We start from the raw sequence: 10,259 nt of genomic DNA on the forward strand, positions 1-10,259 counted from the left end.
GCAGCAACAATTAGGTGGGTTAGTGTCTTGTTGGAAAAATTCAATGGAAATTTAAGTGTTGTGATACTACATGTGCTAGAGTGATCCGCTAGCCCAAGTCAGTTCCCCATGGAGATTGCAACGACGACCAATAGCATGTTTTCCTTCTCATAATGCTTGCAACATGACTATTACCACAACAAACACCTCATATTGAACCACCATCTCTTCCAGTCACCCTCCAATCTGGGCCTCCCCCCCAACACTACCTTTGCCATGATTGGAGGTAGTCTCAACCATGTTTGGACTCTTTCTAGGAGAAGCTAGAGAAGATGGGTGAGATCCATCTTTGATGATCCATTGGATTCTGGCAGATGCTTCATCTATAGATGATATGGATTGACGAGCAAGAAGCTGATCATGGGATGGTTGAAGCTCAAGACTCAATCCAGAACTTGGTGACCAGGAATTTTGCTTCTTGCCTCTTAATCATCTCAACATCGGGTTGGCATAGCCTTGAGTCTAGTCTATTCTCTATTGGTCAAATTTGCAAAATTTCTCATACAAGTAAAAAGTATAGGTTGGATTCTAATGTTGTTGAAAGCTCTCATGAAGACCACCCCATACAACCTTGGCAGTTCTGTGAAACATCACATTGGCAACAAGTCATAGACCTATGCTGTTCCGCAACCATACAAGTAGGCATGCCATTCTCCTTCATCCAGTCATGCTCTTTGGAGCCTGGAGATGGTGGAAAATGAGGCATATACTTAGATCTCCCTTTGGCACTAGTTTACACTTAACAGCTTGCTACCACAAGTAATACGAGCGTGGTCTTAAATTTCCACGAAATTGTTGAAATTTCCATTCTCCATCACCTGTGAAATTGACATTGCATTTGATTTCCATCTTACATAATTTTTGTAGAAATTTCATTGAACATCTGAAATTTATCGAGATCTTGAAATTCAAGTGAAATCTGTCAAATTTTTAACTATAGAATGAAACTTGGAATTCAAATCTGAGACTTGGATGCAAAGAAAAATTTCTCTTAATTTATCTTTTCTATAAACAAATGATTATTACAAAGGTTTGAAATTATATGAAAAATTATTGTTACGACAACATTTTTTATTTAACTTTTCATGTTTAAATTTTATGTATTTATATAATAAATAATATTTAATTGATTTATGAATTTCATTTTTTATAACCGAATATGTTTAATACACATTATATTACGAATATGTTTGATACACATATTATATACAACTATTGCATCCCATATAAAACATAGATGTATTTAATTTATACTATATTAATCCTAAAAAAACTTACAAATCATGTGAATTTTAAGGGGGTGAGCTTTTATGATATTCAGCTCGATTGGTGTTATGTGTTGGAGTGTGTGTTTGTGATGATTTTTTTCTCTTTTGTTCTTTAATCTGTAGGTTGTTCCTTTGTGTTTTTTATCTGGATTTTTCAGACTTTGTTAAGGAGATGTCTTATTCTCCTAGATGTATATTCTTATTCTATTGATGAATTCTTCTTTTATTATTGAAAAAAAATAGCCATTTCTTCCTATTCTATTAATGAATTATTCTTTTATTATATAAAAAAAGCCATTTTTAAAGTTTCATAAGAGAACTACATGCTTTACTACTAATTTCCATCATTTTTTCAAATCAAAATCGAAATGGACATCGAAACCAAAATTTCCTTAGTTTTGGAGCGGCCTTCTACCTTGTTGGGATTTTCATTTTAGGGGAGCCTTGAATGATAGGGAAACTATTGAATTATCTTCCTTGTTGGTTATGTTGAACAAGTGTTGGGCATCTTCCGAGGTTGATGTTGATCATGGTTGTTGGATTCCTTAGGTGTTTTTTCTTGTAAATCTTTCTGCTATTTCTTGGTTGATACCAATTTCTCCTTTCCACTCTACAATGTAATCTGGAAGGTCAAAATTCCTCCTAAAATCAAAGTATTTCTTTGGTTGGTTGTGCTTAATGGGATAAATACTAATGACTTACTGCAGATGAGGTACCTTTAAAGGCTCTCTCTCCTGATATATGAATGCTTTGTTTTGATTGTTCAGATTCTGTTTCTCATCTTTTCTTGCATTGCAATTTTACATGGAAGGTTTGGAACAAGCTACTCAATCATTTTGGAGAAAGCTTGGTTTGTCCTAGAGCAGTGGAGGAGTTCTTGGTAATATCTTTTGTGGGGTTTGGGAAGAAGAAGGAAGGAATTGCTTTATGGAATTGTGCTATATGTGCAGCATTCTGGGGCTTGTGGAAGATTCGTGATTTGCGTACTTTTTTAGGGAAGAAGATTCCATATTGGTTGGTGTGGGAAAAGGTACTTTTTATGGCTTCTTTGTGGTGTGTGGGCAATGGAAATTTTGAGGGGATGTATATTTCATATGTTCAGTGTGATTGACAGTCCCTTCTAATGGTGTGCTGATTTTAGTTTGCTGTCTTTTATTTTTTTAAGTCTTTCTTTTATTTATATTTATTTATTTATTGTTTTTCTGGGTACCCCCTTCTAATGGCGTGCTGCTTTTAGTTTGCTGTCTTTTATTTTTTGTCTTTCTTTTATTTTTTATTTTATTTTACTTTTTGTTTTTATTGGGGTACCCGGATTTAGTTAAGGAGATGTCTTCTCTCCTGATTGTACATTCTTTCTGTTTCTAATAAATTTATTTTTCTATCAAAATCTCTCTCTCTCTCTCTCACACACACACACACACACACACTCGAAACATTCCTTTTTGCCTCTTGTGCGTACAGTGCTATGAATACTGAAACGATTGATTCAGATTGAAGGAAAATCCTTCAGTCTACAATTAGACAAGGTTGGGGACGTCTTGTCTTTGCTTGTGGTCGAGAATATGTCTCTCAAGATAGGTGGATTAGGTTTTCTAAATAGGCTGTGGTCTGGTTTGCTGATGGGTTGTCCGCTTTCAATCAGATGCAAAGGGGATCTCGAACTGTTCCAATGAATATCATGAAGTATTGGATGTTGATTAGGTGGATGAATGTGGGACAGTATGTAGAGTCGGGGCTGGGTTGGAAAGGCAAGAAACTTTCAGTGTTTATTCATGATGGTGCAAAAGGAGATCGGTAGTGAAGCTGCGCAAGTGATTTCTGCAAGATTGCAAGGATTTCGTGAGGATTCTGGAGGTGTAGGTGCAGATAACTCTTCACACCACAGATTGTGGAGCCAGGTGGTGCTGGAAGGGCATAACAAGTGAAGGTAAGGGTTGCAGTACTGAAGTTCATTCTGGAAATATTGTGTTGGTTGGGAAAGAAGAGCTGTGTCGTCTGTGTGTAGGTGCGCTGTGTCTAAACAAACCTGGGGCCTCACAAATTGATTAGAATCAATCAACAAGAACGTGAAGGAAGCCAGGGATCTGAATGGAGCTGTGAATCTCACAGAGGCGGCTAGGGTTGCGTTTGGAGAGGAGGCTGCAAAGATAATTGGACCGGGCGTATGCTCCTCATTTTGGACTTAGCCCATTAATTGAAAAGGAATGTATTTCTTTTTTGACTAAATTGGGCCCTTTCTTTGAACAGGTTTGGAAAGTTTGGTTCAGGTTTTACTTTGGATCCAAACAGAGGCTGTCATATGGGCTTCCTACGGAAGGGTCATGATGGTAATTAGGCTAATGCTCGGGGAAATGGTGACCTGAGTACTTTCTTGTCGGTTCCAGATAAGGGGTAGGCCCAAAATTCTGCTCCTAGATGTCAGAAGATGGGTATAGGGAAAGTCTCTAACTCTCAGATGGAACTCATATCCCGCCTCCAGTTCTCTGAGATATGAGTTGAACAGAACAAGATTTGGAGCAAGGTCATAATGCTAGCAGATTAGATTTGAAACAAGTTTGTGGTGTTAAAATTGTGTCAAGTTTTGAAGAGGTATTAGAAGGTATGTGAAAAGAGTAAAAAAGAATAAGCTGGGTTGGGGGAGAAATCTGATGATTGTCGTTTTAATGCTGATAGATTGGAGGGTAACAAGGTTTATGCTCGTTGGAATGCAGCTTCTTTGGGTGCTTAAATGAAGAAGGTATTTGAAGATAGGAGAGAATTTTGGTGAGTCAGTGACAAAGTTACTAAGGGGAGATTCTAAAGGAGAGTTTAGTATTGTGGAAGGCCCTCATGCTAAGAAGAAGGTTGGCTGTAGTAATGAGGCTAGTAAAGGAAAGGTGGTAAAGAAATGGGGGGATTTTTCAGTTTCAGAAAGTGATATTAGTGAGTTTGATTGTGTTAGGAGGTTGTTGGATGAGATTTGAGAACAATATGGGTACATTTCTGATTCCGGCAATAAAATTGGGGATTTTTCATATGTTCATCCGCCCCCGTAAGTTTTGGAGGGAGTTTCTATTTTTGATAATGATGGGTTGGTGAGCAAGTTACAGTGCAAGGATGGAATTCTGCCTATACCTGTGGAGGAGATTCCTGAGGAGCTAGAAGTTCATAATCTTTTGGATAAAATGGATTTAAAATTGAGTGATATTGGAAGAAATGAAGTGCATACAGATTCTTGCAGAAGTCAAATGGTGAAGGGTCAAATGGAATTAGTGAATTTGAAGAGCTTGGTAAGCTGCATCTGAAAGGGTTTGAAAGGGGGCTTCCTTGGTTAATATTATTGTGTTTTATTTTACTTGTATATTTTTGTCTTCCTTCTTTTTTTCTTTTTTCCTTGGTGTGTTTTTATTTTTATTTGGTGGATTCTTGTCCTCACATATTGTACTCTCTTCTTTCTATCTATCTTCTTTTGTTATAAAAGAAAAACAGTTGGCTGGAGAGAGCAAGCCATTGGTTATTTACCCTGTTTCCAGACAAGAACCTATTTGATCAATAAAATCCATAGGAGAGAAATAGCCTCATGCGCAATATACACATGATACCCTACCCTGTAACAAATTTTGATGAGTTATTCTTAATCTAATGCACTAAAGGTAATGTCTTTTATAGTTAGAAACACCTCAACATCGTCTCTTACAAGTGCCATTACACATTTTTTGCCAATATATCTGTGCATATATACCTTAAACATACTGCATTTTCTTTCCTTTAAACTCCTGGATTATGAGCTTTATTGAATGAGCAAGGTGATTGAAGAACACACTGCAATGTATTAATGAATCAACATTTACACAAGAAAATGGTGTTACTTTCTTTTTATATTTTCTATTACAATTTTATGAATTGAAGACAAAAAATACATTCTTGTTTTTATATATTTTTGCAAAACAAAAATGTGAAGGTTTTAGTGGCACAAATCAAATTAAGTGTGTGTGTGTGTGTGATATTCCTTGGTTGAGTGATTACTAACTGGGACTGATGACATTTTTCAAGCTTCACTTGCTAATTTATCCCTTGGGTGACCCATGCCAGGATAAAAAATGTTGAGGTGGCAGTCGATGTTGGTATCATTGGTCTACATTTCAAAAATGCATACTCTCTGTGTCAAGATCTGTCTCTATTGGGGATTGACATTTCGTCAAATGAGAGCAATGTAAAGCAGGATCTGGATAAGACCGCCAAAGAGTACTTGCCTTGATTCTCCAAGTTCCATAAGTCCTAATTTCTTATGTTTTATCATTTGTTTCTTCAATCAGTGCGTCATTTTAGTTATTGTTATTTATTTATTCTTAGTGTCTCACCTTGTCAAACACAAATATTTGGGTTTTAGTCTTGAGAATGGCCACTCTGTTCAATATTTGGATTATATTTAGATCCTTCTTCTCAAGTTCCTGCTTAGTACTTTCAGATGTTGCTAGTAATCCATTTCTTGAATCTGTGCAACGCTTCAAATTCTGAGGATAGCAGATAATATATTTTGTGAAGCCTCTAAATGACAATTGACATCATTCATCCAAATTTATGCCATCCTTGAACTGTCTCATTAAATCCAGTTCTTCATGAATTCTTACTCCCTTTTGTTACATGACCTTATTGCAATTTTTCTTAATTTTCTTTTATTGGCAGATGTAATAGTCATGATAATATATTTTGTGAAGCCTCTAAATGACAATTGACATCATTTATCCAAATTTATGCCATCCTTGAACTGTCTCATTAAAACCAATTATTCATGAATTCTTACTCCCCTTTCTTACATGACCTTATTGCAATTTTTTTCTTGATTTGCTTTTATTATCAGATGTAATAGTCAGACTAAGTATGGTGTTTGAAACTAATTCTGTTGTGTGAATGCTAAGCAGTGCAGTTTAAAGTGGAACATTTTTACTTGTTAAGCCAACTAAATAACCACAAATAATTTATTTATTTATTTATTTTTTTTATGAAAATAGAATTATAGCCAGGTGTGTCCAGTTTTTCGGTCATGAAATAGGAAGCACCTGCACCGTCTAGGAAATTGTATTCTCATATAGTGGACCAGTGTTTGGGTGTGTTGTGATGAATGTGATTTTTGATAGTGTGTATGGAAATAAGTTAGATGGTGTTGTTGGATATAGAAGATTGTTGGCCAAGCACCTAACATTGTAAACATTTAGAAAAAACAGAAGTAGAATGGCATCAGCATCCTGGTTCAAGAGATCCTTGGTTCAAGCATTGTTAATTGTGTTTTCTGCGTCATATCTGCTATAGTGCATTTTGTTCTGTATGCATTGTGCACCAATTCATGTTCAATTTGTTTGCCTCTTCCCATAAATGATATGGTCCTACATAGAGTGTTGAATAGCTTGATATATGCTTTTGACCCACTATCTAATAGCTTAAGCTTTAAATTAAAGTGGTGACATAACAGTAACAAGCTTTGAGTGGAGTTATTGGGCAAAAAATGATTTCTGGTACAAATGTCTTGGAATGCCCATCCTTGGGTACCATATAAAGTTGCATAAGATTCAAGTGTAGTCTAAGCTCAATTAATTGCAAAAATCCTAATAAATTCAAGTTATCAAGCAAAACAATTTCTAGAATTCAATAATTTACATTCTTGTGCTGTTCACATGTAACCCAAATAGAGACGTTGCATCAAATCTTATGATTTAGAGGAAAACAAATTTGCCTCAATGAGTGGTAGAGAAGTTCTAGCCAAGCTATGGTTGCCCCTCTTTTCCAAAAAATTTCCTTGCTACTCCATATTTCACGAGTTTCTTGATTCCTCTCAAAGGGATTGGAGATCACTAAATTAAGTAAATTATCATGTAAATTTTAGCTATTGTGAGGGATAGAGTAGATTAGGATGTATTTAAAAAAAAAAAAAAAAACTTATTCTTTATTGATTTTGGTGCTAGAATGATAATTTAATGTTGACGGTAAAGGAAATAAGTGTGAAGCATGTTATTGTGTTCTCAGCATATTTTATTTTAGTTATTAGCAAGTCCTTTTTTTGGCGAATTTTGTTTCGAACCATGTGGTACTTCCATTGTCATTTTCTGTTTGATTTCAACAGCTTAAAAACTCTAGTGTCCATTATGAGCATTTCAAACCAACCTTGAAATGTGAGTTCCTTTCCACACATTAGAACATTTCAGATTTGTCTCCTTGTGTGAAGTTTTATTTGGAAAAGGAAGCAACTTTGTCAAAAAGTGTCTCCATGGTAAGTTTGTCTTTTGACTTTGGTAGAAAAGTGAGAAAATAGTAACTGCTGTCATCTGTTTACTTATTTTGATCAGCTAGAGGATGACAAGAGTATGCCTTTTTTGACTTCATGGCTCTAGTTAAAGATTCCTAGAAGTCAAGACCGGTTATTATGTTTCTAGTTGAGCTAATCTTACATGTTTGCCTAATTAATACAGTTTGTGGTACTAGTAATCATGGCTTGGTGAAGTGTTTCAGAGGTGTCATCCATTTGAGTGCTCTCTTCCCTACTCTCAGGATATGACATTAGTAGAATTAAACCATGACCATTTTAATTGACCTCCTTATGCTCAATTGTGTAAATCCACTGCAAGTATATTTCAAGTGCCATTCTGTCCCCTTTGATACCATGCCATATTTTGGTACTAATGTGTTTCACTGTTGGTACTCAGGATATGACATTAGTAGAATTAAATCATGACCATTTTAATTGACCTCCTTATGCTCAATTGTGTAAATCCACTGCAAGTATATTTCAAGTGCCGTTCTGTCCCCTTTGATACCATGGTACTAATGTGTGTCACTGTTGAGGATGAACCTGTTAACTTCAATCACTTCTGATAATTCTTGGTTCTAATGAATTTTTGGATGTGTTACTTTTGGAAAGTATTATTAAGAGAAGTATAATCAGGAATCTTCACTGGCCAGCCTTGCAAATTTCTCATCCTCTTTTTGGTAGAAAATGAAAATATTTTCCCCAGTGGCACACTAAATTTTATGTACTAGTGTAGTGTTTCTTGGTGTGCGTGCTCTTTTTATTTCTTTCTTTTAAACATCAGCAGAAGATAGAAATAGTTGTTTGTCTGTGGTGGTATGACAAGTCCCTTGAGGGTGAGCAATAGTTGCAATGAGAGATATACTTTTATTGCAGACATTATATCTATTTCACAATTCAATGCTATAATTATATGATGAGTTGTCAGCCTACTTGCAATGTACAGAGATGCAGATTTCCAAGTGAACCCTCGACTGAAAAGAACAGATATACAGGGTCGAGGGTCCATCGCATTCTAGGGTTATACCTAGAGCAAGTTCAATTCCTCAGAAGATGAGGTTTATCCATTGCCAGGTTTCCATACTATTCATACCCAACAGATAATTCCTAGCCTTCTCCACCATATCAATCCTACTTTTTCGGCGCTGCACTCTCCCAGGGCTTTTCAGTAACTTGATGTATGTTCCCAAATCATGAACACTCCAAGGGTTTTGCATGTTGAAGAAATCAAGAGTTAACTCAACGCCCACATGTGTATAACATGAACTTCTCCATGGAAGTTCATATTTCCCCCAAAAAAACTTGAAATTTTCATTGAAAATGATCCCTGGAAGGTTAGTGATGGGGTCATTGACATTTGCAATTCTTAAAACCTTTATTCCCAACTCCTCACACCGCTCCTTGAAACCTGAATTTCCAACTCTAGGTCCTCCAAAGGAGTAGACTGTGATGGGTATCTTCTGCTCTGAGGAGCATTGATTCAAACCAAGCTCTGCTATATCATAAGCCAGAAGAAGAGCTATTGAGCTGCCCATGCTATGTCCTGCAATGGTAATACTCAACTCCTCTCCTTTATACTTGTTGATAATTCTTGATACTTCAGAAAGAAGCTGTTCGCGGCAACTCCTGATCCCAAACTTGCCATCACTGTCATCCGAAGTATACAAGTTTAGAAATCCTGACTCCACCTTTACCTCTGGTCTGTCATTAATGGGATCTAGCCTTGCCGGAGTGAGTGAGCTCATGAAGTTTGCCATCCACTCTGGGTTTGTTACAGTTCCCCGGAATACTATAGCAATGTCTCTCCTTCCAAGCTTTTTAACTTCTTCGCTGGAGGAAACTGCCACATATCCAAGCCAACGGCTGCAACAATTCCCATTGTCAATGGGGATGCTGATACCGGGTGTGGCATAGATATACCGAGTGACTTCATACCCAGAGTCCACCATTCCAACTTCTCCTAACATATTCTTCCTCCCATACTTGCAATGCAAGTAACGTTTCGAGCCTGGGTTGAGATTGAAGGCCTTGTAGCAGGCGGTGATTAACTCACCATATCGTATGATCTCGTCTCGGAGCAGAGGATTCAAGGGTTCCAGGAGATTATCCCAGTTTTTGGAACCATGAATCTCTCTCCACACGCTGGCCAAAGTTTTGCTCTGTTTAAACCTGGGAGCGGTGGTCGCAGGTGCAATTACAGAAGCAATACTGGGCCTCTGGCTCAATGAATCGCTACTCCAGTCTGGCACGGGCAATGTGAGAGGTCTGAAAGAAGGAGGAGAGTAACCAGAAATGGAAGGTTCACTAATTGCACAGGAGGCCATGATGTGGTTGGTGTTTGGAGTTGGGAAGGCCATGGTTAGACCTATTGACATGTTTGTGGGAGTGGGCTCTGAGGCTTCTTGCTTTTGCATATAAATATATATATATATATAGGAGGAAAACTTGGAAAGTGGGTTGGGCATGGCAGGAGCAGCTGAGGCAGATTTGAGGAATTCTCTTGTCCATGCAAAGAGGTCAAATGCCAACGCATAGGCACTTAATGCAGGAAGTACACTCTTTTTGCAGCTACGTGTCCATGCTACTCCCATAATCATTGTGCCAAAAAGTTATGGAAGTAGTTTATTCCCAAATTTTTAGTCAACTTAAAAGGCACATTTTTTTCCCGGCAG

At 37.1% G+C, this 10,259-nt stretch overlaps 2 protein-coding genes across 3 annotated transcripts in view; one reads left to right on the top strand and one right to left on the bottom strand.

Moving 5' to 3' along the window:
• LOC131154315 (flavin mononucleotide hydrolase 1, chloroplatic) overlaps nucleotides 1-5,864 on the top strand; it is an 85,206-nt gene extending 79,342 nt beyond the window's left edge. For both annotated transcript variants that reach the window (XM_058107007.1, XM_058107008.1), the window contains one exon: nucleotides 5,379-5,864. In XM_058107007.1, coding sequence (XP_057962990.1) covers nucleotides 5,379-5,544 — 166 coding nt within the window. In that variant the 3' untranslated portion in view covers nucleotides 5,545-5,864. The remainder of the gene's footprint in view (nucleotides 1-5,378) is intronic.
• Nucleotides 5,865-8,633: 2,769 nt separating this feature from the next.
• Nucleotides 8,634-9,944, bottom strand: LOC131153879 (galactolipase DONGLE, chloroplastic-like). Its single transcript, XM_058106328.1, has one exon. The coding sequence runs from the start codon at nucleotides 9,942-9,944 to the stop codon at nucleotides 8,634-8,636; it is 1,311 nt and encodes a 436-aa protein (XP_057962311.1).
• Nucleotides 9,945-10,259: the final 315 nt, after the last annotated feature.

Source organism: Malania oleifera, chromosome 4 (genome assembly GCF_029873635.1).
Source record: "Malania oleifera isolate guangnan ecotype guangnan chromosome 4, ASM2987363v1, whole genome shotgun sequence".
In the NCBI taxonomy this organism is placed as follows: domain Eukaryota; kingdom Viridiplantae; phylum Streptophyta; class Magnoliopsida; order Santalales; family Ximeniaceae; genus Malania; species Malania oleifera.

Coding starts and splice junctions, on each gene's coding strand:
- LOC131153879 (XM_058106328.1), bottom strand. CDS start 9,944: ATGGCCTTCCCAACTCCAAACACCAACCACATCATGGCCTCCTGTGCA.